Source organism: Macrobrachium rosenbergii, chromosome 21, assembly GCF_040412425.1.
Source record: "Macrobrachium rosenbergii isolate ZJJX-2024 chromosome 21, ASM4041242v1, whole genome shotgun sequence".
Taxonomy (NCBI): Eukaryota; Metazoa; Arthropoda; class Malacostraca; order Decapoda; family Palaemonidae; genus Macrobrachium; species Macrobrachium rosenbergii.
The window spans coordinates 22,808,144-22,830,387 of record NC_089761.1 but is presented as its reverse complement, the minus strand read 5'-3'; the positions used below and the strand labels follow the sequence as shown (position 1 = coordinate 22,830,387).

Genomic DNA, 22,244 nt, shown 5'->3' with positions numbered 1-22,244 from the left:
CCTTCAGCCGCATCCAGAAACCAAGAATTTATGCCAGGTATGTGGATGACATCGTCATCCAATTCCTCTATTCACTGTCTACAGCGTTGGACGGCCTTGAATGTTCAAGTGCTTGGTTCGACAGACTAAATTTCGTAAATCAAATCAAATCAAACCGTATGCTAGTGGCTGAAAAAGTTGTCGTCATCAAATATATCAAGTACCTTAGTAGTGATTCCGTCTTTTCCTGTAAACTTTCACCCCTGAAGATGTGAAGAGATTTATGAAATTGGAACAATGTTTTAAAGTGGAAGATGCCACGTGTACATTGGTATTCGTGAGAAAATTGTATAAGAGAAAGAGTGTGCCCAATATACGGTATATATATATATATATATATATATATATATATATATATATATATATATATATATATATATATATATGTAATAGTGTGTGTGTGTGTTTGTGTGTGTATGTGTGTATGTGCATGTACACATATGAATATATATTGTGGATAAAGGCAACGGTGTACATGTGGCCTCATGCCAGAATCAGGGAATCTGGAGATTCGGGAAAGAACAAACAAGCGAACAAAAAAAAAAAAAAAATGGGCCAAAGCAAACACAAAACCAGACGAGACAAAATAAAAAAAGCCAAAATTTTATATACTGAATTGAAGCTTCGTTAGGCCGCTCTTAATATATTCGCATATCGTTGCAATCTGCAGCAAGGGTGGTATATTTATTGCATGCGTGAATAAATAAACTTGATTTTGAAAAATTTGCAGTCGAATTTATAATTTCTATGCAAATTTATTTCAAGCTACGATGCGCTCTTTTTTCCACCTTCTTTTTTTGATATTTAGTGAATCAATACGGTATCCTTCCTGTGAAAAAAACAAAAAAAAAACAAATAAAAAGTTGATGGGGGTAGGGTCAGAGTCAGCTTGGGAAGGGGGTATGCATTGTGCAACCCCTGCCCAGACAGGAGAAGGCTTTAGCCCCCCCACCCCCTCTTGTGTGTCAGTTCACAAGGTTAGAAAATGATGCACATAAGCGGATCCCAGCTCTCCCAAGTATTTGCCGTATAATTTATTTTGTATGAGCGACGGACAATTCATAGAGTAATCATTATCATTGTTTTGGTGTGTTGTTTATTTAATGTTGCTTACTTTTCGCAGCGGTCATTTCGAATTCTGCTTTTGGGTGGTGGGGAGGGCGAAGGGTCGATATAAGTGGACAGGAACTTTTCGGATGCCGCCGTTTGCTGAAGACAGGACAGATTCTGCCGTTATTAATATATGGATGAGGCCTGACCAGATGAATTTTATATAAGCACTTATTAGATAAATAATTAATGCTCTAATCTTTATTTAATTTCATTCTGTGTTTATTGGGATATTTTCTAAATATTTCATTTTTTCTGTCATTCATTTATATTTTAGTATAGCCCTTAGCCTGTTATCGAAACAATGCATAAATTCATGCATCGAAAAAAGATTTAGAAAACTGCGGTAGGCTTACATGCAATTTCTATTTTCTTGATCATTTATTTATTTCCTTATTCGTTCACTCATTTATTTTTCCTTTGGAGGATGTCAGGAAGGCTGGAGAAATTTCCAGAGAGAAAGAAAAAAAAATAGCCGAAAAAAGTCCTTAAAATGGAGAGCCGAGTTTGTGTTGCATTCACGGGTCAGAAAAAGGGTCGGATTTTCTTGTTTTGATTTTTCATTTGTTTTGTTCTCTTTTTTTTATGCGAGGGAAATGCCGAAATCTTCCTCTCCTTTATTTCACTTTTTCGACCTTTTATTTAGTTTTTTGTATATTTTTCCTTTCGTTTTTATTACCCTCCGCATTCTGGTTACATTTTTTTTTCTCTTAATAAAAATGACATGTTATTTTAAAGCGAGGATGATCGTAAGAGGATTTCGGCTGATTCCGAATCTCTCAGGTAGAAAGGTATTTTGATGGGTACGGAAACCACTATATCACAGGTTATGGGTTAAAGTTCAAATTGTGAAAAATAACCTGGTAAATAGTTCTATTGGGAGGTATTGAAAACACGCCGTCATGGAATTGAATTGAGTACATAAAGAAGATCTATTGCTCTGCGTTTAAAAAAATGAACGCGGTTGGTTGTTTATGAAAAGAGCGTGGGTATAGCGACTGTTTCCTAGCACATATGCACAAATATTTAGCTATAAAGTAATATATTGTGGTGTTTACGATAGTCTTCGAATCGTCTATGGGTATTATTTCATGACGTTTTGGATAAGTATGTGCCTTTTGTTGGTGTTGTTAATTTAGGTTATTGAGAAGAAGTTTATATAACAAATTTTTTTGTGAAATTACTCCCCATGTTTTGTTTATCACCTGAATTTATGTTTTATACATATCATCACATATTCAACTTCATATTTATCTTTTAAGATTTCCATTTAAAAAGTAAACGTGTCTATTCCTTTTCTTTTTTCCCAACGTATAACAGCGTCAGTTTGCCGAGCTCACGTCTTTGTCCTTCTCTTGTCTAAATTCCTGCAGAAGGACGATACCAGATGGTGGGTTCGACGGGGGACCTGCTGGTGCGGGGGGTGACTCCCGAGGACGCCTTCACTTCTTTCACTTGTCGCGTGAAGGACCGGTTGGGAGGGGGGCGCGAAGTGCCCTCGAGGACCCCCGCCAAAATCACCGTCAAAGGTTAGTAAATGCGCGCGTGTGTCTGCACGTGCGTGTGCATGATTACAGCTCATGTATTTATGTGGATGAAATTGTTTATGAGGTTGATGTTCAGTTTTGATGCTGGGGGTATCAGTAAGATTATTAAAAAACTTTATTGATATTATAAAGGGCAGAATAGAATAAGGCAAAAAAAAATATGCAATGTTACTCATACTTTGTGATGGATTTCACTTAATTTTAAAGTTTTTGTATTACGTTAATTGATAGAATGCCTTGCATAATTTTCAGAATTTGTTAGTATATGTTTGTAAACTCTCTAAGGGCTATTTTAATTAAAGTGATGTGTGATTAAAGGGCCTGATAAAGATAATCATTTTCCCACATAATACATATGTATATATGTGCGTTTTCCCACATATACATATGTATATATGTGCGTGTGTTTGTGTGCGTGTGCTTGTGTACACTCGTTCATAGATGCCCACTCGTGATTATATAAAGAGAAAAAAATAAAAAAGGAAACAAAGAGAATATAAAATAGATTCTGAGCACGAAAGAACAGTGGGAAGACAGTATGCGACATGCTGAGAAAGGAACAAGCTTTGCAAATTCTCAAGTGATAATATTGTAAGAGAGAGAGAGAGAGAGAGAGAGAGAGTGAGAGAGAGAGAGTTTTAATTCCCAGTAGGAATAATATTGTAAGAGAGAGAGAGAGAGAGAGAGAGTCAATTTTAATTCCCAGTAGGAATAAAAGACTCCTGCTAACGTGACAATAGATCTCTAAAGTTATGAAGATGGCCGAAATGGACTACAAGGACAAGGCGAGAGATTAGAGGAAGAGAGATAAAGGAATGGATAAGATAAAAAGGAACGGAGAAGAGAAAATGCAGAGAGCACGTTAGTTGGGCCGAAATTTGAAGTTAGTGATAGGTTTTCGGTTGTAGTTGGAAAGAGAAAGAGAGAGAGAGAGAGGGTGAGGATAAAATTAACATAAAAGAAAGCAAACAGGGATAAAAAAAAGGTATATAAACAATAACAGAGATAAGAGACGTGGTCGATAACTATCAAGAGACAACATAGTCATAATGGATAAGAGGCATATATGACAACAAACATAATCAACACAGAAGAGAAAGAGAGAGAGAGAGAGAAATAAATGCGACAGTAGAGAGAAAAGATAAGAGACATAATCGACAACAAGCATAGAGACATAAATGAAAACAGAGATAAGAGTGAAACAGAACCAACATACAACCGAGACCATTGATTAAGACAGACCTAACGATTTCCGTCGTATTTTTGTGACATAATTCCTAATCAGATCACGACGGTAAGTTAAAGCTTCTAATTCTGGAAACGCGGCGTACTTTTTGCATTGATGACTTTGCATATTTGATTAATTAATTGATTTTAATTAAAAATGCCGTTGTCGACTTTATGATAATTCGCTAATTAGGTTTATGATATAGGACTTTTCAACTGAGAACTCCCGTGTGTATTCAGTGTGTATTCTGTTAGTGATTTTTAAAGCAGATGTCGTGAGAGGATGATGTGAACAGATTATTAACGATGTTAGAAAGCTCGTTTACTCGAGGGAAATGTGCGTATATGCTCCCCACCCCTCTCCAAATCTTGTACATTACAAACATAAATACTCAATTCCTACTTGGCCGTTAAAACCGTTATATCCGATGACTATTTTTACAGTTACTTCAGTGGATCTTGTTCCATCTTCTATTCTCATTATGCAAGAGAAAAGTGGGAAAGTGAGAGACATTTCTAAGAACTTTTGTAAATCGTCTCATACTTATCTCATGTTGAGTAAGGCTGTAATGTGAAATAATTACTTTTCCCCCAGTGGGCACATGGAAAAAATATGTCCAATTCACATATTGATTTACATATCAGTTTACGTATTCGAAACTGTCTATCCAAGGAAGTGCCTCAATTTATAAAGAAAACAAATAGAAATTCAAAGAAATTATTTAAGTATACATTACTATCTATCTCCCTCTCCCATTCTCCCATCCCCACACCCTCCCTCCCCGGTCCCCATCTCTATAGACCCCTTCCACAACAAAAATCGAAGGATTATGCAAGCGCGTTTTGTATTTGTTCCACCAGAGAGAGAGAGAGAGAGAGAGAGAGAGAGAGAGAGAGAGAGAGAGAGAGAGGCTGGGTAATGTTTTACATACCCTGAGGTGGAGGGCCTCTTCTTTATCAAATATAGAACAAAAAAAAAAGAGAGAAAAAAAAAACGAGCGTTGAAGCCAGCACAGCGTGAATGCCAATACGCCTTCAGGACCGCGGGCCGTTTCGCTAGCTTCAAAAAATAAGCTTCAAGGTAGAAATGTTTTCCTCTCAAATTAGCAAGGCAGAGAGAGAGAGAGAGAGAGAGAGAGAGAGAGAGAGAGAGAGAGAGAGAGAGAGAGAGAATGCACCTTGTGTCCTTTACCTTCGGTTCCGTTCGTTTCAAGTTTCATATTCAGCGACTCTGGAGTGCGCAAGATCTCTCTCTCTCTCTCTCTCTCTCTCTCTCTCTCTCTCTCTCTCTCTCTCTCTCTCTCTCTCTCTCTCAGTGCAATTGGAATATTCTGGGGTTCATCAAATCACGGCACTAGTAGAATAAAAGAATTTAACATTTATTTATAATATATCAAGGTGAAGGACATTGATTTTGGGATATTGTTTAGGTAGGCAAATCTGTGTAATTTTTGTTTTTTGTGCACGTTAGTTTACATGTATACACATGAGCATGGGGATTATATATAAGTGTGATTGTTTTATTGGTTATTATACATCCATCAGCCATATATATATATATATATATATATATATATATATATATATATATATATATATATATATATATGAGTGTGTGTGTGCATATATATATATATATATATATATATATATATATATATATATATATATATATATATATATATATATATATATATACAACCGTATGCATGTATTATGTATATGATGTATATATTGTATAAATATTATATATATGTGTGTATAATATATATATATATATATATTATATTTGTATCTTAACCATTACTTGTGGTACATATGTAAATAGGTTTGTGTATGGCTACTTGCCTACGTAATGTGTATCAGATTCTTCTTTCTTATATTAACGAGTGCCATTTTTCCTGCCATCCCGCTCGGAGTACGTACACATCCATTAAATCGTGTGACATGCGGTTATTTCACTAAAAAAAAAAAAAAAAATGGAAATTGATGCTGGTTGCAACCACTATCTCCATTATCCCGTCCTGTATACCAATGTTTTTTTCTGGGCATCGGAACGACTGGAGAGAGAGAGAGAGAGAGAGGGAGAGCAATCAAATTCATAGTTTTGTGACATTATTATCGCTGATTCTTTTCCTTGTGACCAAAGCTTCGATTAGATCATCTGATGGAATTGGTAGTCCAAAAAAAATGCCGTGGTGTAGGAAGATTTGACCCGAGTGAGATTGATTAATGGGATGAAACTCTTGTTGCATTTGGCGGGTGGGGGGGGTGGTTGATAAAATGATTACGGGAGACTAAATAACAGAAACGATTTCCTAAAGAAAGGGGTAATAATGTGAGAGAAGTGAAATGAAGAGGTTGTAACTTGGGAGAAATCATTATGCGAAAGTGGACTGAGATAAATAACATGAGAGGCTATGAAATGAGACTAGTGAAATAAAAGAGGAAATGAATTGTGAGGAATGATTCTGTAAAAGTGTATCGAAGTGGAACGTTGTAGTAAATCATCCATTTTTTGAATGCCCGGATTCAAACCTACCCTCATGATGGGTTTACGAGAATAGTTACATGATCTGTAAATAACGTGTTTTACTGACAAGAAGGTTCTTATTTTTCGGTACCTGTTTATTTACAAGGTATATTGTTAATTAGTATTGTATTGAAGTACATTCTTGAAATGAAAGATCATTCACACATTATTTCAACAGAAAGCAAGTCAGTGTATATATATATATATATATATATATATATATATATATATATATATACATATATATATATATATATATATATATATATATATATATATGTGTGTGTGTGTGTGTGTGTTTGTATGTATATACATACATATGTAAATGTGTATGTTTATTACGAGCAAGTTTATATATATATATATATATATATATATATATATATATATATGTACGTATATATACATACACGTACATACATATACGCATAAAGGATCAGTTTTAGAATGCAGCTCAATAGGTTAAATTACCATGCAACGTTTGTGCAACTTGATCTCGTATAGGAACTCCTCGGGAAAGTGCATCTAAGGTCAAGCTCATTACCAGCGTATTTCGAGTATTTGCATAAGTAATATCGCTCAGAGCTTCACGGGGAATATAAGCTTCGCCAGGTGCTGAAGTGGCGGTGATTAATGAAAGATAAACTTGCTTTTTTACCCTCTTAGATAATTCATATCATATTCGTAATCATATCCTGCTCATGCCTTATTCATCCCGTCCGATATGCAGTGAGAGGCAGTTCCAAGGGAGAATTCCTGAATGATTTATTTCCCCTTCAAGTATTCATCGGTGGGTGGGTAATGCCTCACGTGCACTTTTTGGAAGGGAATTGGTTGGGTGGGTAACGGATTATTAAGGCAAGGGGGCTAAGAGTTTAAGGGAGGGGCTGATAACAACATCAGCTACGTTGGTATGTATTAGCGAAAATGATTCTTGAATGTGGTATTTGTAACGTAACTACATAAAGTCAGTTTGTCACGACCATCATTATCACATGAATGCTTCCATAAGGCGAAGTAGCGGATTTTGTAGCATTTCCAACAAACATTTAGTTTATGTATATACATATATACAGTATATTGCATATGTATATATACATATATATATATGTGTGTATACATATATATATATAGATATATATGTATATATAAATAAACAATATAATTTATATATGTATATATACAGAGAGAGAGAGAGAGAGAGAGAGAGACAGAGAAAGAGAGAGAGAGAGAGAGGCAGAGAGAGAGAGAAAGGAAAATGTACCGAAATGTTATTAGATATCATGAAAAGGAAAATGAGACGAAATCTCAAACTTGGATCTTTGGAAATATAAGAGAAAGAGAGTATTAAAAAACTTTAATCTCAGCAAGGTCTACAAATACCATATATAAATATATATGTATATATATATATATATATATATGTACATATATATATGTGTGTGTGTGTGTGTGTATGTGTATATATATATATATATATATATATATATATATATATATATATATATATATATATATATATATATATTCATGAACCTGAGGTTGAGATTGAGATTTATCTCTCTCTCTCTCTCTCTCTCTCTCTCTCTCTCTCTCTCTCTCTCTCTCTCTTATATTTCCAAAGATCCAAGTATGAGATTCCGTCTCATTTTCCTTTCATAATATCTAATAATATTTCGGTACATTTTACTCTCTCTCTCTCTCTCTCTCTCTCTCTCTCTCTTCCCATTTGCTCCAACCAACTCTTTCCCCGTGGGGCGTCTGTCCCTTACACGCTGCGTGTGACAGCTGAAAGCAGCGGGCGGGAAACGACCCAAAAGAAAACGAGTTGAGAAAGACGAAACGCCGAGGAAGCTGGAAAATGCTAGGAAACACGACGAGAGAGAGAGAGAGAGAGGGTTGAATGTACAAATAATGCAAAATAAATTAAAATGTATCTGTTACTGTTAAGCAAACAAACGAGAGAGAGAGAGAGAGAAAGAGAGAGAGAGAGAGTCGAATGTACAAATAATACAAAATAAATTAAAATACCTCAATTACTGTTAAGCAGAGAGAGAGAGAGAGAGAGAGAGAGAGAGAGAGAGAGAGAGGAGTCAGATGTACAAATAATGCAAAATAATTTAAAATATATCAGTTACTGTTAAGCAAGCAAACTTGACAGAGAGAGAGAGAGAGAGAGAGAGAGAGAGAGAGAGAGAGAGAGAGAGAAAGAAAGTCAGATGTACAGTTAATACAAATAAATTCAGATGTATCAGATATTGTTAAGCAAACAAACTTGAGAGAGAGAGAGAGAGAGTCGAATGTACAAATAATGCAAAATATATTAAAATATATCAGTTGCTGTCAAGCAACCTAACTTGAGAGAGAGAGTGAGAGTCGAATGTATAAATAATGCAAAATATATTAACATGTATCAGTGACTGTTAAGCAAGCAAACTTGAGAGAGAGAGAGAGAGAGAGAGAGAGAGAGAGAGAGAGAGAGAGAGAGAGAGACAGACAGACAGAGAGTCGAATGTACAAATAATGCAAAATATATTAAAATATATCAGTTGCTGTTATGCAACCTAACTTGAGAGAGAGAGAGAGAGTCAAATGTATAAATAATGCAAAATATATTAACATGTATCAGTTACTGTTAAGCAAGCAAACTTGAGAGAGAGAGAGAGAGAGAGAGAGAGAGAGAGAGAGAGTTCAGATATTACAAATAATGCAAAATAAGTTAAAATGTATCTGTTACTGTTAAGCAAACAAACTTGAGAGAGAGAGAGAGAGAGAGAGAGAGAGAGGAGAGAGTAAATATCCGTATATCTTATATAGGTGAGAGAGTGATTTTGAAGACATTTATGAATATTTTATTTTAATTTACTAATGCAGGCAGGAAAGACATTGAAACTATTGTAACAAATATACATTATATATGTATATATATATATATATATATATATATATATATATATATATATATATATACACTGATCATACATACACTTTATACAGAGAGGCGTGTAACTACTTTGCATATATATGATGCCTCTTGTATCCTTGCATGGATTTGTTGAATGTACGTGTTGTGTAGTCTACTGCATTTCATATTTCAACAACAATTTTATTACTGTGACCGGTTTTATATTTTGGAAATGAAGCCCGCAGTGGAGGTCGTATTGCCCAAGGAATGGTAAATCAAGATCAAACAAATATGCGAACACTAATAAGCAACAGTTAGAATGTAATTATAACGCCATGGCATAACTAAACATCTCCAATTTTTGTATATTTCAACCTAAATAAATGAGTTTATTCGCTTCGAAATGTGGAGAACAAAACACCTACTTGAAATTCCGAAAAATGCGGAATTATAGCACGAATATCTATAATGGGGGAACTCTTTACGTCCATGAATCCTATAAAACACAGAATTGATGCGGATCGCCTATATTAACTTCACCAGCTGAATTACGTATCGTGTAATATTGTTCAGCCATAATGGAATATTTAATTTGGGGAGGGTGGATACGGTCGACGTTGTAGGGCCAGATGTTACAGTAATGCCATGATGGGAAATTCATTTTCTCTCTCTCTCTCTCTCTCTCTCTCTCTCTCTCTCTCTCTCTCTCTCTGTCCACGGAAGCATCATGCATTGATTTCTCTCTCGCTCTCTGAGGTTTTCAAAGTTAAATAATGTGATGCTATTTTCTAAATATATATATATATATATATATATAGGCCTATATATATATATATATATATATATATATATATATAATATATGTATACTGTATACACATACATACATACATACATATGTATACATACATACATATATATATCTACATACATTACAAGATATGTATGTATGTATGTATGTGCAACAAACAAACACACACACACATATATTATATATATATATATATATATATATATATATATATATATATATATATATATATATATATATATATATATATATATTTATGAGGGTTGGGGTCTTGTGTACATGAAAATGCATGTACATATCAGTATCGTGCTTTGCAAAAAAGATTCAGCACTGAATGGATTTACTCCTGCAAAACAATTCATATTCGATACACACAGAAGAGAAGTTGTTTTTGAGGCCCGGTAATATCGCGAAACAATTTTCTTTTGGCATGTTTATACTTTTACTTTACGCCTTTCACATCCAGACGCAGTGTTAGGAGAGAGAGAGAGAGAGAGAGAGAGCAAGGATATTTCCATTTCCTCTCGTCTATTGGCACTACTTACGTGTAAAAGCGGCCGCCGCGGCAGAAAGAGAAACGGGCTTTGGAAATGCGTAAAGCTGGTTTTCATGTCTCGCTGAACGTTTTTACATTTGTGTTTTTGAAGTTTCTCCGAATATGCTTTTGTTGTAATATTCTTTGCCCGAGTTTTTCCTTTTCTTTTTTTTTTTAGGGAGTGGGGAGTGAAGCGGGGGCGGCGCCTCTCTCTCTCTCTCTCTCTCTCTCTCTCTCTCTCTCTCTCTCTCTCTCTCTGTCTTGCGTGTCGTTGTCGAATTTTATCCTTCAGAATGATATAAAGGCAACAGGTTGGGAATTTTTGAGAGATGAGAAAAGGTCGCTCTGTATATAAAAAAGTAGGAGGAGGTTATTTTTATATTTTTATTATAAATTTAACGCAAAAGACGATTTCCCTGTAGTGTCTGCGAACATTTTGGACACAATATCTTTGAAATGGACAATATCTGGAACAGTTTTAATTGCAAAAGGTTGTCGTCATTAATTTAAATCATTTTTAAAGAAGTAGATGAAAATAAGATTAATGATTTGCGTTATTGCTATTATTACTATTTTGTTTTTTGTGTTGTATGTATAAACAAAGAATTCGTATAGAATGTTGAAGCATGAATAATTATTTACAACTGTCAAGTGTAAGAAAATAGAACTGAAGAAATAATTCAGATTATGAATTAACCCCCACATATACCATCCCCCCACAACCCGTTTCCCCTTGTTGGAGGATCTGGCCGTACAGTCCTAGTTACCCACATCCAAAATCACATTCTCTCTTAGGTTTAAGTAGTGGACACATGTTCGCTGTACAGAGAGGAAACTTTTTGTAATTACTTCTGCGTCCTCTCGAGGACCCAAAAGAAGACGCGCCCCGGAATTTTAAGTACACGAAGTGATGCTGTGAAGGACAGAGGGTGGTAAGTGAAAAGTTATAAAGTTTAGGCTGTAAGGGTATGTGTTATGATGATGAAATTTTGACTCCAGACATACCTATGAAATCTTATCTGACTTATGTATTCCAGTGTATTTATGCATATTATATATATATATATATATATATATATATATATATATATATATATATATATATATATATATATATATAATATATATATATATATATATATATATATATATATATATTCTATATATATAAATATGTATATATAAATATATATATATATATATATATATATTTATATATATAAATATGTATATATAAATATATATATATATATATATATATATATATATATATATATATATATATATATATATGTGTGTGTGTGTGTGTGTGTGTGTGTGTCTGTGTGTATATCATTTGCATAAAACAAACTTCAGTCTGCTTTAAAGTATTGAGAGTGATTTTAGGAATAGTTCAAGAAATACAATATATATAAATATGTGTGTGCGCGCATCTGTGTGTTTATGTATTTATAGATATATGATTAATATCGCTGCTCACGTGATGTATGTGGGGAACTTTACCACAGGGAAAATGAAACAGTGTGTGTAAACCCTGACCGATTTCATCTTTATAACCAATACATTTTCAGAGGACCGATATATTGTGGTAGATATTTACAATATATATGCTATAGGGACAGTATAAACGAGCATAAAGACAGTTGGAAACACACACACACACACACACACACACACACACACACACACACACACGTGCATTGCATGTTCTATATACATATATATATATATATATATATATATATATATATATATATATATATATATATATATATATATATATATATATATATACTGTATATATAATATATATACATACATATATCCACGTGTGAGTTACGCTCAAACTTTTAGAGCATTCATTATCATGTATAAAAACTCCCTCAATCCCTGTAACGTATTGATAATGACATTAAGTATGTATGAGAGGGAATAACAGGGCCAGACACGACTTAGCTCTTATGATCAGCCAGCCGCCCATGTAGCGGACCGACCGGCAGCCTTGTTGGGAATGATTAATACAACAGTCAATTCGTGCCGTGTCCTCCTCTATCTCCCGAGGTAGATGCTAAGTATTGAGTTTGCCTTTCTTATTTCCAAGACAATCGTTAGGTTTTTGGAGGGGCCTAGTTTGGCCCTTTGTTGTGTCTGAGGTTCGTTCCCTCAGTCAAGTCAAGTCGTTTGAATGAGGCCGAATTTACTTATTTTGGCCGTATTTTACTTGACAATAATTATATTCATATTAGCGGGCATATTTTCCTGCACCTTTAAAGCTTGTTTTTTCTTGCCTCAGTAATAAAATGTTCTGGCAACTCCCACATACACACACATATATATACATAATAATGTATATATATACAACATATATATGTGTATGTATGTATGTATGTATATATATATATATATATATATATATATATATATATATATATATATATATATACATATATATATATATATATATATATATATATATATATATATATATATATATATATATATATATATATATATATATATTACAGGGTGTGGTCAGTAGCATTTTGGGAAAACCAAAAGTGTTGCTGGGTACCCACAATTAAAATCCTTTGTACTTACTTATCTACGGAGAAAAAAGTTAACAGTTTCTTAGACTACTCAGACAGAGTAAAAAAAAAAGGGTGGGCAGGGTTTGATTTAAGTAAAGAACTTCCGTTTGAAGACTGGAGCTGGCCGAATTTCTCCTTTGAGCCTATGTGAGCGAGGAGGTGAGAGGGAAAATTGCTATTTAAACTTAGGAGAAGCGGCAGCTATTTGGGGATTGCCGCTTGATTCGCCCCGTTAGCCACTTTTGGCTTGTTGTTTTTGTTGTTGTTGTTGTTGTTGTTGTTTCATTTGTGCCGTTGTCTGGCTCTGCCCTCTTTGATTTTGTTGGTGGGCCATTGTGTTGGGAAGCAACGTGTGCTTTTGTGTTACGTGGGTCTGCTGTGACTCTCTGTCTGAATTCTTGTACATGTTCCAAATAGTATTTCTACGTTATACCTGCTAACATGTATATATATATATATATATATATATATATATATATATATATATATATATATATATATATATAAAATCACGATGCAAGAATGATTATAAGCATATATATATATTATATATATATTATATATATATATATATATATATATATATATATATATATATATATATATATATATATATATATATATATATATATATATATATATATATATATATATATATTCCTTTCTGAGAAATAGGTTGTCGTTGCAGAAATTCAGAACTGCCATCATTAATAAGTAATCATGCTTATTCTAAAATTCTAAGTAAAAAGCAGTAGAAATGAAAATCTCCATCGTTGCCGAGACAACCAGCCTTATCCTCGGCTGAAACCGGATGAGAGATAAGAAAAGAAAAATTATTTCAATTTGCAGCATTTACAGAAAACATATGGAAATTAATATGTGGAATTTGTTTGGGGCGGCAACGGGTTTGAAAGTGCTCGTGGCTCGGACGCGGAGGCGTTATGCCTGTGTTATAGCGTGGGTGTATTCTTGATCAAGCCGGTGCACGTATGCATTTAATGCGCTATATGCGCTATATGCGTGTGCGCGCACGCATGCACACTAAGACATACACAGAGATATACATACATATATATATACATATATACGTATGTATGTGTATATATATATGTGTGTGGGTGTGTGTTTGTGTATGTATGCGTGTGTATATGAGTGAGTGTGTGCATTCTTTATTTCACCTCATGCCATTATACAAATATAGAATGCAAATATAGAGACATTACTAAATATAAGTGAACAGATGCACTCCTAATAATAATAATAATAATAATAATAATAATAATAATAATAATAATAATAATAAATTGGTGTAGACAGTAATTGCTACGTGTTTAGTTTACATTACCGAAGAGTATTCGCAGTGTCAAAAAATAAAGATGGTGTAGCACTAATGACAGCAACCCATGAAAGGTAAAAAAACATTAAAAAAGAAAAGTATTCTACTGCTAATGTGTGCATACTACACATTACAGTAGAAGGATGTACGTCGGTTTTTATAAATAATTTCGTAAAAACACAAATTTTGTATATATAACATTATTATTTTTTACATGTTTCTGGATAGATCCTTTTAGCCCTGTAGTATGAGTCTCCTTAATCTTTTAGGACTTGAATCTTTGAAGAGCTCAGCTGCCACTGTCAGAGTTCTTAAACAGCATCGGCATCCCCAGTTCCTGTCGGCATTTTATGCTTTATATTGTATTATGCTCATGTCTGAGTTCATTCCCTTTAACCTAACGCGTTTATCTGTGATATCAGTATCCCTGTTCGTTGTTCGTATAGTTTCTCATTAATATCATTATTCTTAATGATAGGTTTATCATAAACATTTATCTTTTTCGGTACCCACTGACGAAATTCTGACACATTATCTTTGCCAGGTTTATTCCTTATCATTATCTGTGCCCATTGTTAAAGTTCATACCCATTATCATTATCAGATTTATTCCCTATCGGTATACGTATCATTGTTAAAGTTCTTAACCCTTATCATTATCTGTACCCATTTGGAAAGTTCTTACCCATTATTCATACTAACTGCTATGAGAAGCAGGTTGAAATACTCAACAAGGAGCTCGTGGAAAAGGTTCATTGAAAACAGCGACCCCGACTAGGGAATAATCTAAGAAGAAGAAAAGGATTACAAACTAGGCCCTTTTGACAAGTTTTTTCTCATTATCATTAACGTTACCTATTGTCTTATTTATCAGAGGTTCTCTAACTTCTCTTAAGAGCAAAAACCTTTATTGGCACAAAGCCATCTTATCTACAAGGGTCAGTGGGCGTTTGAATCAGCCATCCCGTTCTCAGTGTTCTTGTCTATACTTATAACTCTCCCCACCTAATATTATATGATAAATAACAGTCCTTCAGTTAATTCCGATAGTATTTCTACCTATTAGTATTATCCATAGGGAACCCGTTTCACTCACATTCCATGGTCATTAGGGCCTCCTTTTTTGTTTAGCCTCCACCGGACTCTTCTCGATGGTTTCCACTTTCCTTTTATAATATTCAGTAAGCTTTTTTCCTTCGGTTCCTAATTCATATAGTTTATTAATGTTCTTATTAGTTCTTTTGGCCTACATCACCCTTATTACTTCCTTTGTGCATCTCACTTTTTAGTTTCTGTAAAAGAAAACTTTTGTGCTGGCTTCGTCTGTCCGTCCGCACTTTTTTCTGTCCGCCCTCAGGTCTTAAAAACTAGTGAGGCTAGAGGGCTGCAAATTGGTATGTTGATCGTCCACCCTTCAATCATCAAACATGCCGAAGTGCAGCCCTCTAGCCTCAGTAGTTTTTGTTTTATTAAAGGTTAAAGTTAGCCATAATCGTGCTTCTGGCAACGATATAGGATAGGCCACCACCGGGCCGTGGTTAAAGTTTCATGGACCACGGCTCATACAGCATTGTACCGAGGCCACCGAAAGATAGATCTAGTATTGGTGGCTTGATTATACGCTGTAGCGGCTGTGCAGAAAACTCGGTATAGTGCCGAAGAAACTTCGGCGCATTTTTTACTTGTTTTTTCTAAGTTTTAGTCACTTCAATTTGCTATCTCATCTGCGTGGATAATTTCCTAACACACACACATACAAACACTCACACTTTTGCATACGTGTTTAGTTATATGAGCGATTAAGTAGTGAGAATCTCTCTCTCTCTCTCTCTCTCTCTCTCTCTCTCTCTCTCTCTCTCTCTCTCTCTCTCTAGTTCAAAATAAGTTCAGTTTTTTAAAGTGACACTTTCCATTATATATTGTATTAGCCAACGGTATACATACTTGTGTGACCTATAAGCTCAAAATTATTATTTAAAATAGTTAGTAGAGTCGATATTTCCTCCAATTATCGAAACAAAAACTACCGTTATCAAGAAGATCAAATTCCCTGTATTGTTACATTTCATTTTATAAATTCAGCACATAAATATTCCGTAAATTAACTACAGTACCATAAAGTCATAAACTATTCACATCCTCGGGTATTGTGTAGCCCAGATCTGTAAATCTTTTATTAGTCTTTTATAAAAAAAACACACACATACACAAAGCGCTGCTTGCCTCAGGCAAATCATATTCCCATTTCTATCTTTTATGTGCATTCATAATGCTCTTGTGATTTTGTTAATTATTTTTGTTGTACATTTTTGTTTAAAGGAAAACGCCATATTCAGGTCTTGTTTTTAATTTTGTTTGAAGTTAAATTTTGTCGTTTTCCAGTGTACAGATTTGTCCAGAAACACGTTCTATTAAATGAACATCTTTGTATATTTTTGTATTCATTTGAGTCAATCTCTATTTTTATTACTTTTATTGTTTAACTCATTTCCGCGCATGGATTTAATTTGAAACACGTTTTACATGCTTACCTTGTGTACATCGTTAGTGTTTTCATAAGTTCTTATGGTCTAATTAAATGTTGCCTTCATTTGTTTTGCTTGGGCAGAGTTCAGAGGTCCACATCAGGCCTCTGATCCCTTCAACACCTTTACCACACTTGTCGGTCTTCGAAATCTTAGATCTTAATAAGTTTACTTTGCTTTATTCCATTTTTCAGTTTTCCTAGAGAGAGAGAGAGAGAGAGAGAGAGAGAGAGAGAGAGAGAAACTATACGCGAATCATAGGTTGCATCTTCCCTCCCCCTCTTTTTTTTTTTATCGAACCGGGAAAAACAAAATCCTGTCGTTTTCCGTCTCATTTGTCGTGTTTCCCCCCAGATGATCAAATTAAGAAAATCAGACTTTCTCTCTTTCCTTTTTTTTCCTCTCTCAAGGATTTGGCTTCTTCCAATAACCTGATCCTGTTAGGGAATACTTAGGAAAAAGTTCTTGTTGGAGGAGGTGGCGGAGGAGACTATGAGGTAAGGGGGGAGGGGAAGTAGAGGCTGATAGGAGGAAAGTGGGGAAGGGGGAAAGGATAGGAGGGGTTAGCAGACAGGCTGGAGACTGCCATTCCGATAATAAGTGTTCAGGAAAGAAGAAGTTAAATGCAGGATGGTCGCATCCTTATTACGCGATAAGTTCCTTCTTTTTCTTCTTTCCAGAAGTTTTCTGGAAGTGGGAGGATATGAGTCGTGAAGGCAAGGAGGGAGGGTGGGGGGATGATGACACAGAGAGAGAGAGAGAGAGAGAGAGAGAGAGAGAGAGTGAGGGGTGGGGTGTCTGGTTGGTTGGTTGGGGAGAGCTTCAGGTAATTTCAAGTGGTATTTATATATGTCACATTCATGAGCATTTTTACGTCAGCTTCTTCTTCCCTTTCCTGTCATGTGTTTTTTATCTGCCTGAACTCCCATCAGGTCTAGGACTTCATGTGTCCTCTTGCAGATATTTCTCCATGTAACTGAATACCTCTACTGCTTTTCTGACCAACTGTTCTCCATCCATTTTCGTCACATGTCCAAACCATCTCAGCCTTTGAGATCAGTCGGTTTCCAGTCTCGTGATGCCACCGTACAGTATTTCAGCCATGAATCTTACATTCCATGGTCACACCTTTCGAAGTCTCCATTTTCCTTGCCAGTGACAACGTTTCTAATGCGTCGAGATTATATATAATTCTTTTGTACCCGTCATAATTCTGTACCCTCTATTAAGGGGAATTTACACACACACACACATATATATGTGTGTGTGTGCGTGTATTTTATATATAATGTATGTATATATTTATATGTATATTTTATGTATATATATACAAACTCGTATGTATATATATGATATATCTATATAAATATGTGTATATTTTAATAATATATAAATATATCATTCTCTTTTCGTTTTTTAGTGAGAGACGGAACCAATACGAACCAAGATAGTCGTATGATTTTAAAGTCGCATATGCAAACTGTTATGCAGATGGCGGCCCTCGGCCGAAGCACGAGGTCCCCACTTTACAAAAGAAACTAAAGCAAATGAGAGGAACCAATAACACTACCATGATAGTGATATATTTCTCCGTATGTTCTCCCAGAATCGCTGTCTGGGTCCCATTTTGTTGACCTACTGCTCACGAAATTCATTTCGGCCGTTTTTATCCAGGGGCAGTCGATGGACACCCAAAAATACTCCTTGATAGTTTGGCGGCCTTGTATTGCCAGACAGTTTACCTGCCCCCAGGTGACAGGTAGGAAGCGAGCGGGGTCTGGGTGGAAATAGCTAGAGGCTTTTCCAATCTCTCTCTCTCTCTCTCTCTCTCTCTCTCTCTCTCTCTCTCTCTCTCTCTCTCTCTCTCTCTCTCTCTCAGCAGTAAAATTTACTTTTTTGTTAGTGTTTGATTTGACCTCAATACTTGGTTAATTTTCTAGTGTGTTACAGATTTTATTTTTGTTTCATATTCTTCCCTTGCTAGTCTGTTCGAATATTTTATACTTTAAATTTGCTCAACCATTAGTTTTAGATAATAATTAACGTTTAACTAGATCAAAGTGCAAGAAATATGGATAATAGAAGAGGGTTTTATATCAGGAAAGTACCGTTTTAACTATCAGGAAGATAGAAATGACTGATCATCTGTAGCCGAAAATGCTCACGTCAACTTCCGTTCTGCAAGGAAGAGGAAAGATGCTTGAGTTCTTGTTGTTAGGTTAATTGTGCCTAGTATCAGAGAGAGTTTGAACTTCTGTAGTCGTACTGCTGGGTCTTTGCAGGTGGATGTTGGAAATTAAAGGAAACTGTATTTATAATGATACAATGTTTTTGCTAAAAAGGAAGGGGCGTGACGAAGGCATTAAATGCAAAACGCCCTCTCGAAAGTAATCCCGCGAGGTCATTTATTGATAAGTATGTGTCACTTTATCCTGTGCGCTCACTGACTTTCGCCTCTTAGGAATATGTAATTATGCCGTTCCAGGAGTGGAGACAGGAATGAACAAATAAGTCCCGCGAGGTCATTTATTGATAAGCCGGTATCTCTATCCTATGCACTCACTGATTTTCGCCTCATTAGAATAAGATCGGAACGAAAGACAAGGTGAGAGAGAGAGAGAGAGAATATAAATCTTTGAAAGCTCCAGTAGAATCGACAAGGAAGCTGTTGCCTCCTTATGAAGGCGAACAGTCTGCATCTTTCCACCCCATCTCTCTCTCTCTCTCTCTCTCTCTCTCTCTCTCTCTCTCTCTCTCTCTCTCTCTCTCCTCTCTCTAACCCTGTGCCCCTCCATCCTTCACTTCTCTTGACGAACATTATCGCGTTATCAGAAAGCCTGCCACTCTTCATGTGTGTGTGTTTGTTTAGCGGTATATCTGAGTTCCCCGTGAATGGCCGAAGAGAAAGAGCCGGGGAGAGAGAGAGAGAGAGAGAGAGAGAGAGAGAGAGAGAGAGAGAGAGAGAAACACAATTTCTCCCAAGGCAAGTATTGTCAACCGACGCCGACTTCAGTCCAAATGAAACTGAAACGCCAGCGAGAACTGCCGCTGGAACACCAGGGTTTTAATTTTCCCACAAGTTTTCGCCCCTTTTCATTTTTAATTAACGGCTCCCCCCATTAAGCCCAGCATCCCGCTGCTAAGCCTCCGTCGGTCGAGTGCAGTTCCCTTGCGCGTGTCCCTCCGTTCCCTTAGAATAAATATTTAGATTCGAGCCGGTTGCCACCGTCGCCGAACCAGGCCCGGGGTCGTAACCATCCGCCTTGAACAAAGCATTTCGGGTGAAATGAACCATAATTATCGGATGCGATGCTGGCCCGAGGTAAAACGGCAGTCGATAATTGTGAAATAACATGTTCAATTTATATCTGGCCCGTATTGATGGAGATGGCAGTCATGCGCAGGGCGGTGTTTCTTGCATGTGTTAGGTTTTGTTTTCGCTTTTTGTTTTTTATGAATGGTAGTATTAAAGTCATTACTAAGGTTAACGTGTGTGCTAGCCTGTAATATCAAATTGGTGCATGCGTGTATAGACTGAAGTAACATGCGTGTATGTGTGTGTGTATATATGTGTATATATATATATATATATATATATATATATATATATATAATAAACATGACACATATGAGCATATATATATATATATATATATATATATATATATATATATATATATATATATATATATTGTGTGTGTGTCTGGTATATACGGAAAAAACACATAATAAAAGTAGAGATTGTTCCGCAGACGTGTGTATACTCCTGTATTCAAGTTGCATTTCTGCACATTTATATCGATTTTATGTATGCATTTCTCTTCAGACAGTCTTAAGGAATATTTGTATTATATACAGCACATACACATCTACTCCTAGCCTAATTATTCGTGTCCCTGCGAGCTGTCCATTTTATAGCCAGTGCATACTTTCTCTTTCCTTTTTCATGATACTGCGCCCCATTTGCAGGCGTCGGTTTTGGCCGCCGTTAACACAAATCTTGGAAGCTCCCTTTTGTTTTGCCACTTGTTGTTCCACCAATATTCCACTTGTCAGAATTTAATTGCGCCGTGTTCCGCCGAGCGCGGATGACGTACGGCCAATACAAAAGGCCGCAATGCTCTGCCGTTTGAATAAAAGAAGATTAAAAGCCATAAATTGGTGAAGAATTTCCCCCCTGTTTAAAATGATAGAAGAGAAGCGGATTTCTATAAATTTAGATTGAAAAAAAAAAAATTTAGTATAGAACGAGTCTTCGTCCAGGGGTGATCCGTTTGAATAGGTCATCTTGCTGTTCTGCTGGGAAAATATTTTTTGCAGCTTGATAAAACAGCTGCATTCAATAATGCAGAATTGGCTTTTAAATCTTTCACAGAGAGTCTCCGTTATGAAATTATGCAAACATTTTTCGTTTCGTTTTCCGCTGAAGTGAATACTTCTAACTATAAAACTTTTCAAATGAATTTAAAGATTCTCCCTGCATACGTTTTGCCGTGTGTGAAAAAAACCATGGTTTCTTTACGATTTTGTTCTTTGGTGGAAATGTTGTACAAAAGCACTTATAGCAAGTGGATTCCAAAGTATTAGGAAAATCCCATTCGTTTAATAACTTAAAATTCCAGAGTATTTTGAGAAAATCCCTGAGCAAATCCTGTTTTTTTTTTTTTATAAATTTTAGTTCCAAAGTATTTTAAGAGAATATTGAGAACACATCTCTTTTTGTCCTTTATTCCTCAAACCTCACAGTTAAATCTCTCTCTCTCTCTCTCTCTCTCTCTCTCTCTCTCTCTCTCTCTCTCTCTCTCTCTCCAAAAACAACAGCTATTCTGCATTTTAAACCTTACTGAAGTTTAACAAGAGGGGAAAGTATGTATGTTGTTGCCCGCGCAAGTCGGGAATGCTTCAAGTTATGTCTGTATCGTCCCTATTAATTCTTCTTGGGGATTTACACTTGTCTAGAATGATGTTGTACACTGTGGGGTCCCTCTCCAGTATTATGCTCTGTGTAAAGCTCAAAGCTTTACTTGTACGACTTCATTCTTTTGTATCAGACTCTCTCTCTCTCTCTCTCTCTCTCTCTCTCTCTCTC

General features: G+C 35.5%; 1 protein-coding gene across 9 annotated transcripts in view; it reads left to right on the top strand.

The window, feature by feature from the left end:
• LOC136849810 (cell adhesion molecule Dscam2-like) overlaps positions 1-22,244 on the top strand; it is a 427,710-nt gene that overhangs the window by 243,223 nt on the left and 162,243 nt on the right. For all 9 annotated transcript variants that reach the window (XM_067123251.1, XM_067123249.1, XM_067123246.1 and 6 more), the window contains exon 5: positions 2,523-2,678. In XM_067123251.1, the coding sequence (XP_066979352.1) occupies positions 2,537-2,678 (142 nt within the window). In that variant the 5' untranslated portion in view covers positions 2,523-2,536. The remainder of the gene's footprint in view (positions 1-2,522; positions 2,679-22,244) is intronic.